Genomic DNA, 21,043 nt, shown 5'->3' with positions numbered 1-21,043 from the left:
AGGGTCATTGGCAATGATCAAAGGAAAACAATCACACAGACCATGTACAAAAAATAACAATTGTGTGTCCATGTACTTTATATATTGTGGGAACAGGAAATGACAATGACAACTGAAGAAGTGTCCATAGAATTAGGGGTGGGTGCCCTCTGGTGGCATGGAGGTGGAATGTATGGGTGGATATTATCATTGTGGGAGTTGTCTGCTCCATAAACCCTCAACTCGAAGAACGGGCTATCTTCAGGGCTATCCAGGTACGCCCACATGTCATCAGTCTGGTTCTGCTGGCGGATGCTAATGGATGAGCTGAAGGAAGAATTGTACCCATCCATATATATCCACAACCTCTGTCACATGGGAAGCTGACTTTGGAATAGTTGGAGGAAGCCATGTTCCTGTCAACAAAAATTCAGCATCCATAACCCATCATCTTCTGCTAAGTAAGTAATAGAACACCTTTCCATCTGTGCAATTTGAGATGTGTTGCGTCTCAAGATTGGTCAAAGTGTGCTTAATCTATCTACTAAAGAAATCAGCCCTGGCTTTACTTTGTCATACCATTCTGTGTTTATTTCTTACTGCCATTTGTGGTGCTCTTGCACCTAGTTTCACAGAAATCAATGGGAATAACATGCACAGCCATGAGTACATTTACAACCCATATTTGTAGCTCTTAACAGAGCCATATCTCCCTGCAATTCTTGCCACTGAAGCTAAGCAGCATGGAGCATGGCCAGTACCTGGATGGGAGACTTCCTGGGGAAAACTAAGGTTGCTGCTGGAAGTGGAATTAGTGAGGCCAGAAGGGGGTGCTCACCCTGTGGTCTGTATGGGGCCTAATGCCACAATATAGTGATGGGGACACTCTGCTGTAAGAACAGCACCTTCCTTTGGATGAGACGTTAAACTGAGGTTCTGACTCTCTGTGGTCATTAAAAGTCAAGGAGAATAACAGTAAAAGAGTAATGGTATAACCACAGTGTCCTGGTGAAAATTCCCCCATTTGCCCTTCTCTATCATGGCCCTGTAATAATCTCCATCCCTGCACTGGCTACATCATTCTCCTTTTCGCTGGTGTGTGGTGGGCGTTCTGGTGCACTGTGGATGCTACACACTAGTGGCGAATGAGGAGACCCCCCCCAAAGCGCTTTGAGTGTCTGAAAAAGCGCTATATAAATGTAACTGTAACTAATGGAACAATTTGTCCTGCCCAGTTTGTTAACAGGGACACGACAAATGGTGCATCTATATTGGATGCAAATTTTACGAGTACAGGATGAATCATGAAGATTTTTTCCCTGTTTTCCTGGAAAATAACTGCAATTAAAATAAAAATATCTTCAAAACATTATTGTTGTCATTTTCTAAAATTAATATTCTGTTTCACTTGTGTCTACAGCACCAATATACTGTACAAAAAACCGATTTAGGTAAATGACGTGTTTTAATATATAAATGTTATTGTATGTGTAGTAATATAGCAGTGGATATGAACTGAAAGGGGGATTCTGAGAGATTTTTCTTAAAAATCATTATTGGCTTCCTTTTTGCTGAGTTTTTCGGATCTGGCAACCCCGCTGACTGTCAGTGCTTCACAGTGCTGTTTCATGTCGGTTATCGTGTTGCTGTTTGTGTCAGCTGTAAACATCAGCACAGACCTAAGAAAGGCTGCTATGTTGCTTGCTTACAACTCAACTGATTCTATAAACGACATTTTTTCTTGATTTGAAATCAATTCAAGCTCGGGTAAGTCCGATTCTTCACAGAGTAGCATCTAAATAATTAGCATAGCTTACTAGCTGAACAGCCTTTAGTCGTAAATACAAGTTGGGAACTGGCTAGCTAGGATAGTTAGCATAGCTCAGCGCACAGCTGGAAAGAAATACACACTGACAGATGTGTAGTTTTAGCTAAGAAAAAATTTTAACTGGAAAAATTAACATGAGGCATCAAGCAGGCACTGTTAGTGGAAGTTAAGCAGCTGTTCTATTGGATAATATCATATATCATATCATATCACATCTGTATTCACACTAAGGTTTAGCGTCACGTAGCCAGTGTTTGGTTGTGTGGTGAACGCTTTACAGAAAAGTATAAAGGTTAACAATGCTGTAATGTTCCAGCATGTGTTTTTTTTTCATTTTGCTGCTGTATTGAGTGAGCTGTGTGGGTTGTTTTGGTGAGATTTGAACACAAGCTAGCGACAGCTCCATTACTCTCTGTTATGTAATCATCACGGGTTTGGGGCAGAAACTGAAACTTTACTGACTGCAGTTTAATATGATTGATAATGTGTGATATTTATACTGTTTAGTTTGGTTCAGTCTTCGAAGGTCATTACTAAACCAGATGAGTGAGCTGAGAGAGTTCTGCAATGTTAGAGAAAACACTCAAATTAACGGAAGTCAATAGTTTTATCTCCATGCCGTGAACTATTATCTTAAGAAACTTAAGTCTGAGTTGAAATTGAAGCTGAAACTGGTTTAGTCATACAAGAAATAGCCAATGTCGAATAGTATTTATTTTCCGTTTTCTTTTATTTATTTTGTTGTTGAAACAATATTTATGTTTCCTAAACTTATTTTTTAATCATGTGCAGGTCTAGAAAAAGTACTTGGTCCCAAAGGTATTTCCCAAAGACGGTGTTGGGTGAGATTAGAGTTGTTGTCAACACTTCTTCAGGGAAATGTCTAAGGCATCCTCAAACAAGTTAAATGGCGCTGGGTGACGTCACGGACCTATTTACATATTCGCTGAGTCGTTGGGGTTATTTGCATAACAAAGGTATGCATGAAGAAAGATTTTCTGAAGACATACAATTGAATAGACGTTTTATCAGAATGGGAGATTTATCACAATAGAATTGAATAGACGTTTTATCAGAATAGGAGATTTATCACAATGGATTTGAATAGATTATTTTTTTTTATCAGAATAGGAGATTTATTTATGTGTAAAGATTGTGTTTATGAGTTTAACGGCGCCACAAAGCCGTAATTACGATTGGGAAGTTCGGGATGTTCTTTCTGACTTGGGGGCGTGTCGGTAAGAAAACATGGTGGTAAATGTGTTGAAATTGAATGTTTACTCATCTCAGAAACTGATTCCCGTTATTACGCATTTGTTATATGCAGAAAGTTATTGTCAGGCTTTTTTAAATTTACAATAAAACAATCTTCATTTCCTGCACAAAATACGATAGCATTGTACAATTAAGCCTCTGGTATACTTTACTTTGGGGTTTTTTTTACGCATACGCTAATGTATGTGCACAGTCATACGCATACCCTTTCAAAGTATACTCCATTTGACATGTATGGTACACAGGCGGTCGACACATGCGCGTTATGACAACTTGCCCTACCCCTCCTGGCCTACAAGAGTCAGTACACAGCAGTAAAGTAGGTCTTGTGGTGTAAAGGATGACAACGAAGAAGAATCACAACAACATGAAAAACAATGCTTGGGCAATCTTTTGCCATGATTAGCACCCATATACAAGTCCTTATACTCTTTAAGGCTAGAATTATACAAATGCTGATACTTTCTAACTTGCACTTGTTTCCGTCTCTTCCATTTGTTTCTTCAACTACCTTGAGAATCCATGGCCCTGTGTCACTGTTGCCACGTTGTGGAACAACTAAGTAGTGCTAAAGAATTAAGTGCGCATGTGTGACCTACGCATACAAAGAAAAATCGGACGGCGCGCGTACGGTACGCATATACTCTGCTCATGACGAAATTTGCATCACGCGTACTGTACGCTGTTCGTAGCGTATGTGTAAAAAGTGAAGCATACTTTCTACTTCATCATGTAATATGTAACGACAATATTTCAGTGGCTTCATAAATCAATTAAAAACATAAAAATGTGAAAGACACCTGATACAGATTGTTTGTTCTTTGTTTTCTAGAAGTAGAGTTAAAAAAAACCTAGCTATATGTTTTTTTGTAGTTAAGAGAAGATACACCGCCATCTTGTGCCGACCAAAGTGACTTGAACGCACCTGATGGCGTAATTACAACTTCCCAACTCATAAATACGAACTTCCCAGGAGGAGTTGAACACACAAAGTTTTATGAAAATAGAATAGAGGTTTATCATAACTGTAGTTTTATAAGAATTCAGTAGAATAGAGTTTTATCAGAACCGAATAGAATTGATGTTTTATTAGAATAGACTCTCTCTCTCTCTCTCTCTCACTATATATATATATATATATATATATATATATATATATATATATATATATATATATATATATATAAAATAAAATAGAATAGAATACAAGAAATCCCGAAGACTTTCCCGTGTCGTCAAACTTACAGCTTACGGCTTTACCTCTTGACTGTTCCAAAGCTCTGACACTGGAGACTCCTTCCAAAAATGCTAAATAACCGTCTCCTCACAGAAAACTTCACTGGATAAATAATTTAACAGATTTTTATTTCGAAACCATTTCAAAATCCATTTAAATGGCATAACTGCCACAAAAGACTGTGTGCTCGTTGATACTATAGAAATTCTAAACAAATATGAACCTTACAGCCAGAACTACTGTCCAAGCCTAATCTCCACCTTCTGACCAATCAGAATCGAGCATTCAACAGTGCTGTGGTATAGCTCAACTTACCAGCAGTTATATTTTCACCAGTGTTACACATTAATACTCACGTTAGCTAGCTAAGTTTGTTTGTATCTGTGTTGGTAGCAGTCACATGCACGTGTGCACTTACTGTTCTGCTTGCCTGACAAACCTGTGCTAGGTAGCTAGTGCACATTTCTGTACTATTTATACTATATTATTCATTCATGTATATATACAGTAACCACTTTATCCTGGTCAGGATCACAGTGAGTTCAGAGCCTATCCCTGGAACACCTTGAGATGAGACGAGATTGTTTGAACTTTTATGTATGGTGTGTGATTGAACATGTGTTTCAGCGTGTGAATGCAGAATGCTGGACGCAGTGTCGGTGACGGTGAGCTGGTTCGCGCAGCACGGTAATGGGACGCTGCCTCCTCCTTCAGAGAACACATCGGTTGGGCCCACAAGTCCATCTCAAGCCAACATCAGCCAGCCACACAGCTGCCTGCGGGTGCTTTACGAGGATATAGGCTCCTCCAGGTATGTTTGTCTTTACACAGCTGGAATAAACCCAGGGATCAGATCTATTCTCTATGTTAGCTCTGATTTGATTGGAAGCTCTGGTTCTATGTGTGTGATTACTCTTGCTCTCAGTCCAGGGATTCTGATAAGATAATTGTTGCAGTCTGATGTGATTGTCACATCAGTATGATCCACACACTGAGTATTTATTGAAAAGCCGTCTTTATGTTTACACAAGATTACTATTTCATCAAATCTAATTCCATATTACTTCAACTGTATGTTATTTTAAAGGTCTGAGATTAAAGCTCTAACAGCATATCTTATTATTGTTAGTAAAGCAAACAAAATATTTTATTATAAGTGTTTGTGATTTACAATGAGGCTTCGCTTCCTCTTTCTTTTATGTCTCTCAGCTGTTTTTTTTTGTTTGTTTTTGTTTTTTTAAGAAGTTCCCATTGTGTTTAAAAGACAGACTTTCAGTTTTGGTTATGTTATCTGAAGTACGAGTGATTTGTTGCTGGCGTATACTGATAGAGCTGTCCAGATACTGTCACAGAAGATGGATATTCAGAAAAGAAAAGTCCACCCTCAGTGGCTTGCATGCTAATCTTTATCATTAATGTATGACATTCAGTTGCATCCAAGATGTTTGTAATGAAATTCAGAGTTGACTTTTACTTGAAACTTATTTCACTGACATGTTTGTCATCTTGGTCATTCGTTTCTACCTTAGGATAGCGATGCAGCAGCGCTTTAGTGCTAACACCAAAACGTGAGCTTATATTTTAAGATCGTTGACATTTTTTCACGTCACAAATCTTTCAATGTAAACATATTTCATTTCATTTAGGGTAGAGTTTTCCTTTAATCTGGATTGTACAGTATGTAGGCTCAACTGCTTATGCAGATTTGATTAACTAAAAATTAGAAATGCACCGATACTAAATTTCTCAGCCAATACCGATAACTGATTATTCAGAGTGATATCGGCCGATACCGATAACCGATACCAATAGTTCCACAACCAATACCGAATAATTAATTCCACAATTCTGAAAGAAATGCAAATAAAAACTTTATTCTCTCCATTTCAACAAGTTGTTTCACAGTAACCGGTCTCAGAAACATTAACACATGAACTAAATTCTGAAGATTACAGTAAGATTTCTTAACTTACTGAGTGTTATTAATTCATATTAACACTGACTGAATTGTAAAAAGCCTCCTGTTAGTCTCACATTCCCTCTCCACAAACAAAAACATTTCTACTTCATCACTGACATCAAACTGGTCATATATAATATACACTTTTTATATATTAACATTAACTGGATCTGAAATATACTACTCTACAAATATATTTTTCTGCGCAATATATACTTTTTTGTCAACTCATCTTCATTTAAATCTTTCAACAGTGTAGTGGCGCTTTAATTCAGCTCGAGCAGCACGGCAGCGTCCGGTGTAAAAGCGCTCGTTCGTTAACATACACGCCGAAAAAAACACGCACTGCTTCTGTTCTTCTGCAGCATGCGGCGTAAAATTTGAGCAGTGCAGAGATTACAAACTGCAGTTTTTGTCGTCATTCCACACAAGAGACGTCATCTTTACACACAGTATGAATTATCCCGCCGTCTTTTGATTGACAGGATATAATCGACCCTGATCATCGCGTAAAAAATGGCCTTTATCGGCCGATACCGATTATTGGCAGATATATCGGTTCATCTCTACTAAAGACCACTGTCTTAATCTTGCATTAGGGTGCGCTTTTGGGACCTGCTGCTGCTGGTGCCAAATGTGGCCTTCCTCGTGTTCCTGATGTGGAAGCTTCCATCAGCTCGCGCCAAGATCCGCCTTACCTCCAGCCCCATCTTTATCACATTTTACATCCTGGTGAGCTGAACCGTTTACCTGCGACACTATTCTGAGGACAGTTTGACATTTGGGGAAGTGTAATCTAAGCCCTGACATGTTCATGCTGTCGGTATAACGGCCTGAGTCTTTTATTTTCGTTATTAAACTGATTGTGTCTCGTACTCTTGGTGTAGGTGTTTGTTGTGGCAGTTGTCGGAATCACTCGAGCAATTGTCTCCATGACCGTGAGTGCATCCATCGCGGCTGTCATCATCGACAAGGTAAATAAAATAAAAAAATACACACGTCTCCTCTGAATGAAAGCACATGTGATTGCCACAGTAGAAACCTGTATCAAAAGTACAACAACACAGCTGTTAAGAGAAACAGTAATAGCAAATGAGAAGTTTAATGCTGTAAAGAATAAACATATATTATCACTTATAGTGCTTTTACACTGGACACTGTGGCCACTAATTCACTACTGTGTCCCATGTGATCCACACTGTAATGGACTATGACTGAAGTTAGAAATACTGCAGACCATTGATTTGTCAAACACTGCCATTCAAGTCAGACAGCCATTATTTTTGCAAAACACTAGCTAGAGTCACTTTTCTCCTGAACACTGTGACACAGTAATCTTCTGTAGCAGCATCTGATACTTGAACCAGTCTGGCCATTCTCCGTTGATCTCTCTCATCAACAAGGCATTTCTGTCTGCAGAACCGCTGCTCACTGGAACTTTTTTCTTTCTGAGTAAACCATAGAGAATGTTCTGTGCGAAAATCTCAAGAGATCAGGAGTTACAGAAATACTCAGACCATCATCCCGTCTGGCATCGACAATCATGCCATGGTCAAAATCAGTGACACAAAAACTGTGTACTAATGTGTAATTAGTACACAGTTATAGAAGGGAATTATTTATATTCGCACTATCCGGTGTCACCCAGATGAGGACGGGTTCCCTTTTGAGTCTGGTTCCTCACAAGGTTTCTTCATCATATCGTCTCAGGGAGTTTTTCCTCGCCACTGTCGCCTCTGGCTTGTTCATCAGGGATAAATTAATTATATAATTATAAAATTAGGGATGCTCTGATCGGATAATCACGTTCTACTAGTCGCTAAATTTGGCCGATCTCACGGAGCGATCGCAATTCGATGACGTAAAACACACGATGACGTTAAACTTTAGTGCTGCAGTCATGTCACCACCAGTGACATAGAATTATTATGAGGTCTCAAGAAACAACGAAAACTTCGCCATTTGCTGTGTATTTTTAAAGGCCTATTCAAATGTTCATTGGAAAATAAATATGTGTTGTGCTTATTTATTTGATTCTCAGTTAAAACAACAATCTACAACATTACTGTAAATAATATAACCAAGGCAACATCTGTGGTATTACTTTATCTGGAGAAAAAAGAAAAGGTTAATAGTCACAGTCAACAGAAAACGTCAATTTTATATCACATATAATGCTTGAACGATCGGGATCGGGAACAGTATCGGCCGATCATGATGACGAATCGGTAAGAAATCGGTATTGGCTGCAAAAACCCTGATCGGAGCATCCCTGTATAAAATTTATATCCTGAATTTATGTCTTTCTGTAAACCTGCTTTGTGACAATGTCCATTGTGTCCATTTTTAAAAGCGCTATACAAATAAAATAGAATTGAATTGAATACCTATTTTCATTCTTTTGTTCTTGTTTAGGCATTGACTCAGCCTTTTATCCGGTTTGGAAAAACTTAAAAGCTTAAAACTCTTTAGCTGCATAAATTCTGACCCCTCGGTTCATAACGTCACTGCAAAAATCCTAACCTGTTGGAAGATATGTAGCAGCATGCACGAATAACAGGTGCTGTCACATTAATCACATTGTTATGCTGAAGGGGAAAACCAACATGCTGTTTCTAGCCCAAAGCCATTTTTAGACTCATGTAACACTAATTAACGTACACATCCTTTTTTTTTCTTCCACTTCTTTTTTTTTTTTACTTTCACTTCTCTTCACTTCACAGAGGTAGAGTTTAAAACTTTCCACACATGAGAGTTGGCTATTCTGTTTGCAGAGAACGTGAAGAGTGACTCAAACTGAGTCATGGTGGGGTTTTTTTTACTTATTGTTATTGCTGTTGTATAGTAATAAAAACTGATAAGAGCTGTGTACTGCTTCCAGGTGCTGTGGGAGATCACACGCTTCTTCCTGTTGACCATCGAGCTCAGCGTTGTCATATTAGGACTGGCCTTCGGTAGGCTCCGTTAATCTGGGGAAACTGTGGGGATTTGTAGGCACATGGCTGAATCTCAAACTGCTCAATTAGGAGATAGTATAACTCATATTAGTTTGCAATGTATAGTATAGTAATAACTCATTAGTTTACAGTAGATAGTATAACTCATATTAGTTTACATGAGTTACAATAACCCATGCCTAACTATGATGTAGGCTTTTATTTTGCATACAATGAAAACATTTTGGTTAGAATGAGCTCAAAAGGTTTACAACTGACTGTTCACTCTTGACTTGTGATGTAGTATCGTATGCTTTATCACGGCAGGTCATTTGGAGAGTAAGTCGAGCATCAAACGGGTGTTGGCCATAACGGCAGTGTTAGCACTGGCTTACTCAATTACACAGGTAAGAGCGAGGACCAAGAGAGGACTTCCAAATCCTAACCAGTTAATGAACATATTATTAGCAATTTCTAAAATATATATTTATTTGTTAAATAAATGTATGAATGCATGGTTTAAAATTACAGGGTACACTGGAGATTCTTTACCCCGATCAGCATCTCTCTGCTGATGATTTCAATATCTACGGTCACGGAGGCCGACATTTCTGGTTGGCCAGCTCCTGCTTCTTCTTCCTGGTAACAGATTGCAGCTTGTGTTAACTGAGAGATTGTGTAAATGCGTTACTGTGAGTTATTGTGTTTTAATAACGGTGTTAATTTAAGTCGGGCTTTGATCAACTGACTTGTACCACAGTAGTGTTGAATTTTGATTGGTCAGAAGATGTTGGTTAACCTTTTATAACAGCGTGGCTCAGACAACAGCGCCAGCTTCAAGACAAATCATAGGTTTTTATTCATGTGCTCGTTCTAATATGTTATAGTTACGTTTCTATAGTAACACGTCACACATGGACTGTATGGAAGAGACTGACAAGCTTCGTTTTTTATTATTAGCTTCGAGAGAGATTAAAAAAGAGAGAAGTAGGTACTATGTGTAACGTAAATTGTTCTGCAGACATTTGTCAGCATTAAACAGAGCTATAAATGGATAAAACTTATGACGTCAATCTTTAATAATGAAAAATTGTAGCTGTTAGCAAACTGCTGCGGTGTAAAAGGAACAAAGCACAAGTGTGCCGTTATTGGAAAAATGATAACTTCAGGGTGGTAGTGTAACACCACCAACACCCTGGTGATTATTTTCCTCTATTAAATTCTTATTGTGTTTTTTATTTTTTTTTCTGGACTGCAAAGCACTTTTTGTCTTTAGCCTTCTTCAGGTGCTGCGACTTCTACAACAAAGGGAGTGAAGTTATCATTTTTCTGTTAGCCTGAGTGTGAAACAAAGTTGTAGCCAACTTCCAATCCTAGTCAGATACAGTGCCAGGTCACAGGAACACTAAGGCTACATCCACACTAATCTGGACACATTTTCTCTACATTTTGGCCTTCCTTTCACACAAAGACGGCATTGTCCAGCGAAAACAGAGCTTTTTGAAAATGCTCTCCCAAGTAGCTCATTTTGAAAACGCTGTTTCCATGTTGTAGCATAGACTGAGAAAACAATGACGTATTTTTAGTCGTGTGACCCATTCAACTCAAAACAAACAAGATGGCGGACGATGTTGTACTGCAGTTGTTGCGCCTGCGATCCAGTTTGATATCTGTGTTAAAGATTAATGTCACTTTGTACAAGCTTCAGATTGCATTTTTAAATTAACCCCTGATCGAAATGACGCAGGCCCAAGCTTACGTTTTTACACACTCGCAGTATAGGGATGTAAGTGTTTTCATCCGTCAGTAGGTTTTCAGATCTATCCAGATTACTGGGGACCTAGCCTTAGGGGATAAAAACCTAAACCTGGCCTAGACACAAGGTGTCTACAGAGTGCTGTTTGATTTTGATTCTCGAAACAGACAGATTTTAGGAGGGGTCTGTTTTTTACACGGGATCATCTTCACCTGAAAATATGGCATTTGTTTCACTTGTTTTGTTTTTGTTTTTTTCTACAGGTTTATTCTCTGATTGTTGTTCTGCCCAAAACCCCGATCAGAGAAAGAATATCTTTGCCATGTGAGTGAAGCTTTTATTTACATTTAACATCAGCTGATTATTACACTTTAATAACCAACATGATAAAGTATTCTTAATCTGTCTCTCATCGGTCCCTGTAGCTAAGAGGAGTTTTTACGTGTATGCTGCCATTCTGTCAGTGCTGAATATGGTGCAGGGTCTGGGTAGTGCTCTGCTCTGCGCTGATATCATAGAAGGCCTGTGGTAAGACCTCTTTCACTACCAAACACGAAATTAGTTGAGGTTTGGAATTTATTCACTTCTCACTAAGCATGTGTTTGTTCACAGCTGTGTTGATGTCACCACATTCCTCTATTTCTCTGTCTTTGCTCCTCTCATCTACGTAACGTTCCTCAAAGGATTCTTTGGGTAAGTAAAGATTCACGGAACAGAGTATTTCCTAGATCAGGCCTTGACCCAGCAGGACAAAATCATTTCGTCCTTTAGCATTCCTTGCTGAATCTTTAGATGGTTTTACAGCTTCTCTCAATTTATTGAGATAATCAACGTGTTTCTAATGTTGGAGTAATAATTGATTAGAATCAAATAAATTGACACTTTCGAGCAGTGCTGAGTTCTTCATTTCATTCACAAAGTTCCTGGTTCAGGCAGGAATCTAAAGAACAATACATACTTTTGTATATGTTTTGTATATTAACTATTGTTAATTTCTAAGTACATGCAGGACATGGAGCCACATTTTCAGCAACAGGACAGTGCAGTCTCGATTTGAATTGAGAGTATCTCAATTCTGTGTGAATTATGTATGATGCGACAGATACGACCTCTCGTTAAAAAACAAATAAATACAAAATTAGAAGGAAATAGCAGAAATCGTTGGTGCTTCTCGTGAGTGTATGTAGCTAGTGCTATAGGCTGGCTTTGCTAATCTAGCAAAAATGCTAGTACGAAGCCTAGTACCTAACATTGAAAATCAAACACAAATTAGTGTGGAATTTTATTTGTATTTAAATATTATGACTGATATGTGTGTGTGTATGTGTGTGTGTGTGTGTGTGTGTGTGTGTGTGTGTGTGTGTGTATATATATATATATATATATATATATATATATATATATATATATATATATATATATATATTAATATATTAACATTGTCGTGTCAGAAAAATGCCTTTAAACATCATGATATTTTGAAATATCACCATCCCCTGCAATTCTAGTCTACAACTATAACAAATCAACATTGCATCATTGTAAGTTCCTACATATTGTTTTCTCTCCCTTTTTCCTTCTCAATATCTGCCCTGACTTCAGTTCAGAGCCAAAGATCTTGTTCTCCTACAAGTCTCAGATAGACGAGCCGGAGGAGCCTGATGTGCACCTGCCTCACACTTCTTCTGCTGGCCTGGGCAGCAGGAAGGAGTTGGAGCACAGTTCCTACTCTAGCACACAGATAGACACTTCAGGGGCTTATCTGGACGACGTGGTGTCTGGCCCCTATGGAACCGCACACAGCATCAACAGCATCGACAGTGACCGATGGAGGGTCATCAATGCCTAGAGGAGGGAACGGGATGGAACTGGAGCACGAAAAGACTGGCTTTATCTGACCAATTAATGACTAACCTTCACCCAATGAACTGCATTCCCTTTAACGCAATGAATAGGCTTTGGATTTGAGCTTGACTTGCATGACATCTCAGTATATGACAAGTTTGTCTGTGCTCAGTCAAGGTTATTATTATTATTATTATTATTATTATTATTATTATTTTTAATTAGTACTTTTTAAATACTGCTGTACACTTTCAGTTGTAGCACCAGTGTGTTACGAGGCCTGTGCAGTACCTAGAACATTATTGAAGGAATAGTCAGGAACACACACGGCTTGGCTGGAATTGAGCTCAGACAGAATTAGCTGAATGATGAGCTGCTGAACGGGTATTGTAAAATACTGTGTACTGAGGGGTTTTTTTGTTTGTTTGTTTGTTTGTTGGTTTGTTTGTTTTAAATCATAGAAATAGACCAATTTAGATATATTGTCTTGACCTGTGCTTGGATCCACTGCTTCTGTGTTCACTTGTGTTTTTTATTTATTTTAGTGATCATGCTAGTTATATTTTACCCTGTTCCAATATCATTCCATTTGAGAAACATGCAGCATAAAAAAAAAAAAACTCATCATTTCAGGTTTCTGATCCATCATGCTGTTTCTACAGACATGGCTGGACTTTAATGACCAAAAATATATATTTGAGTTTGAAAACTTTGTGCATTTTGTATTTAACAGTGAAATCATTGTTGAACTCGAATAACATGTCACAGGCTTACAACATACACTGCATATTTTACATTTTAAATATGGATGATTATTTATGGGTGATGGTAATACCAGATCTTTTATGTTCATAGAATGGAAACTGTCCAGAGATCTTAGGGTTTTGTTTGTTTGTTTGTTTCGGCTGAATGACTGAATTTCTTGCCTTAGAGCAATGCACACTACCTGCATTATCAAAAATATGTCCCAAGACGCTAAACCGAGCATAATTTAAAGCAGTCATTCTAACATTTAAGATGCTTTTTAAAACCAGGCCCTGCTTGCCAGTTACTAAAAAGACTTCTTTTTTTAATCCAGTATAAATCTCCCTGGAACTCCAGAGCACAGTAATACTACATAAAATATTACATTTAGAAAGCTGGAATGTTTCCACAAAATGCTGTCATACAGTATTCATGAAAAGTTTATTTTTCCATATATGTACATAGTTGCAATAGCTGTTGTATATTTTCCTGCCTGTAATCATATAGCCTGTTTACTGTGGCAGTGCACGTTGCACGTCATGGCATCCTACATCTGAACGCTGGTTTTGTAAGATAGTGGCTGAAATTAGTCATTAAAACTTGTTACTGTGTGATAACACCTCATGAAATCTGGACATTCATTTCCAGGACTATTTTGAACACAGCTTGCCTGAAACATTCAAAAATGTGTAGTACACAAGCTTCAGTGAATTTCACCACTGCACCTTCAACTGGTTTCAAACTGTACAAAATGCAGCATAAACTTGTTTACCCAAAAGCAACTGGTCGCTGTGTGTCTTCTCTATATGCTCGATTTGGTTTCACTATAAATGGGGCTTTGTGTTAAATCTATAAATATGAAAGGGTGTGTGAGTGTGTATGTGATTGTGTGATTGTGCCCTGCGACGGACTGGCACCCTGTCCAGGGTGTACCCCGCCTTGTGCCCGATGCTTCCTGGGATAGGCTCCAGGTTCCCCGCGACCCTGAAGAAGGAGTAAGCGGTAGAAGATGAATGGATGGATGGATGGTATTAGATAGTGCATGAGACGTTAAACTGAGGTTCTGACTTTCTGTGGTCATTAAAAATCCCAGGACACTTCTCGTAAAAGAGTAGTGGTAGAACCCCGTTGTCCTGGTGAAATTGGCCCTTCTCTAACATGGCCCCCTAATAATCTCCATCCCTGAATTGGCTACATCACTCTCCTCTCCACTAATAGCTGGTGTGTGGTGGGCGTCATCATCCAGGTGGATGCTACATGCTAGTGGTGGTTGAGGAGATCCCGCAACCCCCCTTACTATGCTTTGAGTGTCCAGAAAAGTGCTATGTAAATGTAACTGTAACTAAAAAAATCAGAATGTGGAAAACATTCATCTCAGCATCTTTGACCAAGGCATAGTTGTTGTTGCCTGGGTTGGCTTAAAAACTGCTGATCTACTGATATTTTCATGAACAACAGTCTAGTTGGTTTTGTGTGTGTGTATTTTTTTTTATTTTATTTATTTATTTATTTATTTTTTTAAAAAAATGTATTTTTTTTTATTTTTTATTTTTTTTTACAAAATATAGTGTAAAAAGAACAGCAACAACAAAACACCTGGTGAGTGACAGTTCTGCAGGCAACACGTTGTTGATAAGAGTGGTCAGAGCTGAATGGCCAGACTGGTTCAAATTGACACCAGGAAGGCTGCAGTAACACAAATTACCACTCTAGAGAACAGAAAAGCATCTCAGAAAGCGCAAAACCGCAGAAAACCACATCAGGTTCCACAAATGTCAGCACAGGCTTTCAGAAACATGACAGTTTTGAAAAAGATTTGAAAAACGTTGCCTGGTCTTTTTCAATCTTCAACTTTCCAGTTTCAGTCAGTCTGCACCCACTGTAGCCTCAGCTTCCCGTTCTTGACTGATTGGACTGGAACCCCTTATGTTTTTCTCTTCTTGTAGTCCAACCACCTAAAGGTTTGGTGTGTTGAGCATTCTGAGATGCTTTTCTGCTTGCCACAGTTGTAAAGGGTGGTTATCTGAGTTACTGTAGCCTTTCTGTTAAGTCAGAGCAGTATGGCCATTCTCCTCTGACTTCTCTCATCGAGTTAAGCTTACATATACTGTATATATATATCTTCATACCATTCTGTGTCGTTTTCTTATGTTTGGTGGTGCTGTTGTGCTCAGTTTCACAAAAGTTAAAAAACACACCACATTAAGACATTTCTTCACAGCAAATAATCTGATGTGGGTGCCACAAAAAAGTATGCGGTTTTATTTTTGAACAACAGGGCACTTTAACCCTGTTAGCTCTTTTATCCCTGCTGAAAAAAACAAATAAACAAACAAACAATGGAAACCATCACAGAAATTCTACTACAAATACCTTTACAAACCATCAGCTAACCATTAAAACCATTATCACTACTGGTCCTTAATGGTAACCACTAGACATAACGATGACACCAATAGAAGGCATCACATTACCAGTAGAGACCCACAGGGACAATTACAGCTTCCATTAAAACCATTACAAATTCTATGAGGGTTTCTACTGTTTTGTTTTGTTTTCAGCCAGGATACCTGCCATGTCTGAACTGTTGATAGTGACAGTTTGGGCAACGTCTTGCTTATCACTACGTTTCCCATAAAGCACCGCAGCATCACGTGACTACGGAATAAACACACCATTGGGTTTTATTATAGTTTCATCAGCCTATGCGAATGGAGAACAGCGTCTCGTGTCGGAAAGTCACCCCTACTGTTTCAGCAAGCTGTTAACATTACAGTAGCTCGGAGTGTTTATTTCTGTTATAGGAGATGGGAGGCACAGAAAGCACGGGGAGGAAAGTATCTTTCGGTCTGAACGAAGAGGACAACGTTACTGTTTTGCAAGGAGTTAAGGTGAACGCAGGATTTATTGACTTTTGTCTTTACCTTCAAAGACATTTAGCAGGCTAGCTGCTGTTAGTGTGATTCTCTGTCCTCACCAATATGGCTAATATGATGGCTGTCAGCGTCGCTGTCTCTCTTCTCCTCGTGATGTTTTTAGCTTAGCATCGCAGTACGGGCATTAGGTCAGGTGAGAGGTATCGATCGAACTTTTGATTCTGTTTCACCTCATCATCATCATCATCATCATCATCATCATTATAAAGCTGTCCTACCTTAGAAAACGGTGCATGCTAGCTACTATAATACGTCAACGCGGCCGCCATGTTGGAAGGGCCTAGATTCAATTGTAATCGTAAACCAGTGCAAGGGTACGGGTCTACTCGAATGTAATTCGCTTCATTTTTTTTTAACCCTTAATGTTTTTCTAAAGTTGTTAGAACTTTCAGATGCCGGACGGTGCACTGATTACATTTTAGCTGACTCTGCGAGTGAAAGCTGAGTGAAAGGTGGAAACTTGGAAATTTGCCCTCTTCAAGATGGCGGCGACGATGATCTTTCTGTTTAAGCTCGAACGTAGCATCTGCTTTTACATATTTATGGTACTAAAACTAGGTTTTCTAATAATAATATAATTGTGATACAGTTTTATTTTCAACGCGACTTCGTTGTTCATGTTCGTAAAATTTTTTTTTTTAATTTATGCAAAATTGACAATTTTACAGTACAGCCATACTCAGAAATAATACTAACATAGTCAAGATACCATTACATACAACCACAGTCCCACACTGAAGAGTCTTTATTCAGCTTCTGATTGCGAGACACGACCCAGTCAATGACAGACTAACAAGACAAGATATCACCACAAACTTATAGTTCATTCTACTTTTGCAAGTAATGCTACTGAAGGCGGAATATGATTTTAAAAACTATTTTTCAAGCATTACTGATCACCAATGGCTGCTGTATGTACTGAGTTTCGTATATGGACAGAGGAGATGGACGGAGAGGAGTCCGTGGAGAAGATTTGGTGCCAGAGAGAAAAGCAGCCATACTGAAGGGAAATTTGAAATGCAATATACAGATGCTATTGCTTTTTATGTGTGACATGAGTACAACCTACCACACCGAAATCCATCCATTTTCCGAACTGCTTATCCTACAACAGGGTCACGTGGAGCCTATCCCAGGGAACTCGCAGGGAACACCCTGGACCGACCCATCGCAGGGCGCAGTCACACACATTCACACACTACGGACAATTTGGAAATGCCAGTCAGCCTACAATGCATGTCTTTGGACTGGGAATGAAACCGGAGTACCCGGAGGAAACCCCAGAAGCACAGGAGAACATGCAAACTCTGCGCACACAGGGAAGTGGCGGGATTGAAACTCACAACCCCAACGGACATTTGAGGCATACGTGCTAAACACTAAGCCTCTGTGCCTCCGCCACCCCAAAATACTACACCTTTATCACATTGCTCTCACGTCGCTTCATCTCTTCTTCACTTAAAAACAATCGGCAGCTTGCTTTTTTTTTTAACTTTATTTTTATTTTTAAGAATTAAGTTATTGCTTTGTGAATGTAATTCCCTGTTTTATTATTGCATTTCACTTTCATCAGAGTGTTACACTCATTCACTCTGAAATGCAAACAATGTCCAATCACAGCTCTAAACTGGACTCTGGGGTGTGGAGAAGGGGGGAAAAGCATCATTATCCAAGATGCGTTTCCATCCATATAAAGGAACGCCCTTTGTGGTTTCTTTATAGTATCTTACTGGTTTCTTTGTTCCTTCTTTATTGATTATTGTATTCATAATCATCAAGATTTTTGATTTAAAGAGGAATCAGTAACATTTAAATATTTTAAGTGACGCATGCATATAGTATTTATTCTGAATCAAATATAGGAAGATTCCTCAAATGACATTCTTCAAATAAAGTAAGCAAGGCTTGCTGGAAAAATGTTTAGTGAAACAGACAGTTACTACAGTGACAAACGTGAACATGTCTTTGATTTTTAAACCCTTTTTTAGAATCAGTGCTATTTAACTTCGTGAACAAATTTTTTGCTGCCCGAAGGTGTAAAATGCAAAACGGAGCGTGTGGGGCTGAAACAAACCGCTTTGTGATCGGATCTTGGCTCCATATAGCTCTAAAAATAAAAATACATAGTTAGTCTGTATGTTTTTATAGACTAATGACAGATGCACTTCTCTCAGACATGGACGCTTCACTATAGGAGTCTGCCCTTCCTGTCTACTGTGCATTTTAGTGCATTTTTTCTCTCTCTATCCAGTTAGCACCCACTACCTAAAACTCCTGTATCACTGTGCTTGTGCTTCCTTCAAGTCATATGAAGTAAACCTTTGCATCTTTTCAAACTGCTGCTCATTTTACAGATTTATTTAGATCATCATCCCCGTTCACAAAAAATCAGGATGATGTGTGTTATAAATATTAACTTGACTATTTTGATCTTAATATCCTGTTTTGTAATAAGCCTAAATGTTATGCTTTTTTTTCTCTCCAGGTGTTTGTTTTGGATTTTTGTGAATCTCTCTTTCCTTTTTAATATTTCTGAATAATGGGTTTCATTAGTGTTGGTGCTACCTTTTTATAGCCCACTACAATTCCCTGAAAATGTAATAATTAGTGTGGTTTTTTTTTTGTTTGCTGATGGTTGTCTTCCCGATTCTTTTGACTCGTTACTTGACTGTTCATGGCAAACTAAATGAGAGTCTGAGTTCGTTTAATTCATTCACTGATTCATCGATTCATTGATTGATTCATTGTTTCTTCAGTAGCTGCTTTATCCTGATCAGGGTCATGGTGGATTTAGAGCTTATCCCTGGAACATCGGGCACGAGACGAGAATGCTTCCTGGCTGGGATGCCGATCCATCTCAGGGCATCACACACAGAGATATATATATATATATATTTCACACACTCACTCGCCTAGGGGTAATTAAAGTAGCCAGCCCACCTACAGGCCAAATACATGTTTTTAGAGGGTGTGAGGAAACCCACACAGACTCGGGGAAACTAAGCAAAGCTCCTGAGCTTACTTAAAGTTTTCATATTGAACAAAGTAAATGTGGTGGCTGGTTTAAGCTGCAAGAGCCACTTATAGCTGACCTACACCTGTCCATGGCCTCTGGCAACAATGTTAATATGATCTCAACAACAGTTTTCACCTAAATAAATAAATAAATAAATAAAGCCTACTGAATGAGTGATAAAAAAAAAAAATAAGGACAACAAGAAACATAAATTTGTTTATAAATGAATAAAATGGTATATCTAAACAGTGTAATAGAATAGGTAAATGAACACAGTTAATCCATATAATTGTAGAATGTGGTAAATTGTGAGAAGGAAAACAAAACAATTAATACAAACAAAATTAATAGAGTAAAAGAATTAATGATAAGAGAAGAGCGTCAACAGAAATCATATATTGGGACAATAACAACAGGAAAACTGCTAAATTAGGATAGAAATGAGTAAAATGATCAATCAAAATGATATTTTTTTAAAAATGAGGTAAGTTAATGCAGCTTAGAAGACTCGCTCATTAACACTGACACTAATTAAAAGCAAGTGCACGCCGTGAGCTGAATTATAAACTGCAGTAGCCACATAGCCTCATTCTGTCATTCTGTCACAGTGGGAATTTGTAACAGAAAACCACTATCTTCTTGTTTAGTTTAGTTTCTGAAGCATGCCGGTGCAGTGAGCTGTCACTTGAGAATCTGAGAGTAGAGAATGGGAGATGTTTTAAAGGGCTTTCTGTAACACACTTTTGTACAGATCCATTAGGGGGGAAAAAACTTTATAAACAAGAAAGACTGTCTGAAAATTGATTCTAAAATTCCCCAATTGAGTAAGCGCTGGCACGACACAGGCTTTCTCTTGTTTTGCTCAAGCCTTTCTACTGTATTCTTCACCAACTAATCTATCAAATAGATTTTCGGAGAGACCTATATAGAGAGATTAAAGTAATGGAGTCAGTGATTAATGGCTGGGATGTCCTGCCAGAAACAAAGGGTCATACCGTAAGTCAGTGAACCAGTGGCTTTATTAACAATATTAAAGAAACAGCTAGAAGTTCAATTGGTGACTTCATGTAATCCATAACTAAAGTAGAGTCTCCATTATTATCCATTCAAATATCTCTGAATTCAACTGACTTACTCGCTCATCGTGATTGTTGCTTTCTCAGCACTTTTGTATAAAAAAAAAAACCCGCTTCAGGCATGTTTGGTATGAGATCATTTTGGGATCATTAATGAATAAGCTGTACAGCTTTGCACCAGGCATGTCCAACCCTCAAGGATGTTGTGTTATCAGGAAACCTTTTGGCCTTACACCTCTGGGGTTGGGGATTCAATCCTACCTCTGCCTTGGTATGTGGAGTTTACCTATTCTCCCCGTGCTTCGTGGGGTTTCCTTCGGGTACTCTGGTTTCCTCCCCCAGTCCAAAGACGTTGTCGGCTGATTTGGCGTTTGGAAATTGTGCCTAGTGTGTGAATGTGTGTGTGTATGATTGTGCCCTGCGATGAGCTGGCACCCCGTCCAGGGTGTCTTCCA

General features: G+C 38.6%; 2 protein-coding genes across 3 annotated transcripts in view; both read left to right on the top strand.

Annotated features, from left to right (window-relative positions):
* Nucleotides 1-1,571: 1,571 nt before the first annotated feature.
* On the top strand, nucleotides 1,572-14,342 carry tpra1 (transmembrane protein, adipocyte asscociated 1). 2 transcript variants are annotated; one of them, XM_017479908.3, is made up of 12 exons: nucleotides 1,572-1,746; nucleotides 2,600-2,784; nucleotides 4,947-5,130; nucleotides 6,879-7,011; nucleotides 7,167-7,253; nucleotides 9,161-9,233; nucleotides 9,543-9,622; nucleotides 9,747-9,857; nucleotides 11,235-11,295; nucleotides 11,397-11,499; nucleotides 11,584-11,664; nucleotides 12,574-14,342. In XM_017479908.3, exons 2-12 carry the CDS (start codon nucleotides 2,715-2,717, stop codon nucleotides 12,818-12,820), a joined length of 1,230 nt encoding a protein of 409 aa, XP_017335397.2. In that variant the 5' UTR covers nucleotides 1,572-1,746; nucleotides 2,600-2,714; the 3' UTR covers nucleotides 12,821-14,342. The 2 variants fall into 2 exon arrangements, with proteins under 2 accessions (XP_017335397.2, XP_017335398.2); XM_017479909.3 differs by lacking the exon at nucleotides 2,600-2,784.
* A 1,933-nt stretch (nucleotides 14,343-16,275) lies between these two features.
* chchd6b (coiled-coil-helix-coiled-coil-helix domain containing 6b) overlaps nucleotides 16,276-21,043 on the top strand; it is a 49,681-nt gene continuing 44,913 nt past the window's right edge. The window contains exon 1 of the mRNA XM_017480443.3: nucleotides 16,276-16,451. Coding sequence (XP_017335932.1) covers nucleotides 16,368-16,451 — 84 coding nt within the window. The 5' untranslated portion in view covers nucleotides 16,276-16,367. The remainder of the gene's footprint in view (nucleotides 16,452-21,043) is intronic.

Source organism: Ictalurus punctatus, chromosome 11 (assembly GCF_001660625.3).
Source record: "Ictalurus punctatus breed USDA103 chromosome 11, Coco_2.0, whole genome shotgun sequence".
Classification (NCBI taxonomy): domain Eukaryota; kingdom Metazoa; phylum Chordata; class Actinopteri; order Siluriformes; family Ictaluridae; genus Ictalurus; species Ictalurus punctatus.
Note: the sequence above shows the minus strand (reverse complement) of the source record. Positions and strands in the feature narration are given on the sequence as shown.

Coding starts and splice junctions, on each gene's coding strand:
- tpra1 (XM_017479908.3), top strand. CDS start 2,715: ATGGCGCTGGGTGACGTCACGGACCTATTTACATATTCGCTGAGTCGT. Junction 5,131..6,878: donor GAGGATATAGGCTCCTCCAG/GTATGTTTGTCT, acceptor ATCTTGCATTAG/GGTGCGCTTTTGGGACCTGC. Junction 11,296..11,396: donor AGAAAGAATATCTTTGCCAT/GTGAGTGAAGCT, acceptor CGGTCCCTGTAG/CTAAGAGGAGTTTTTACGTG.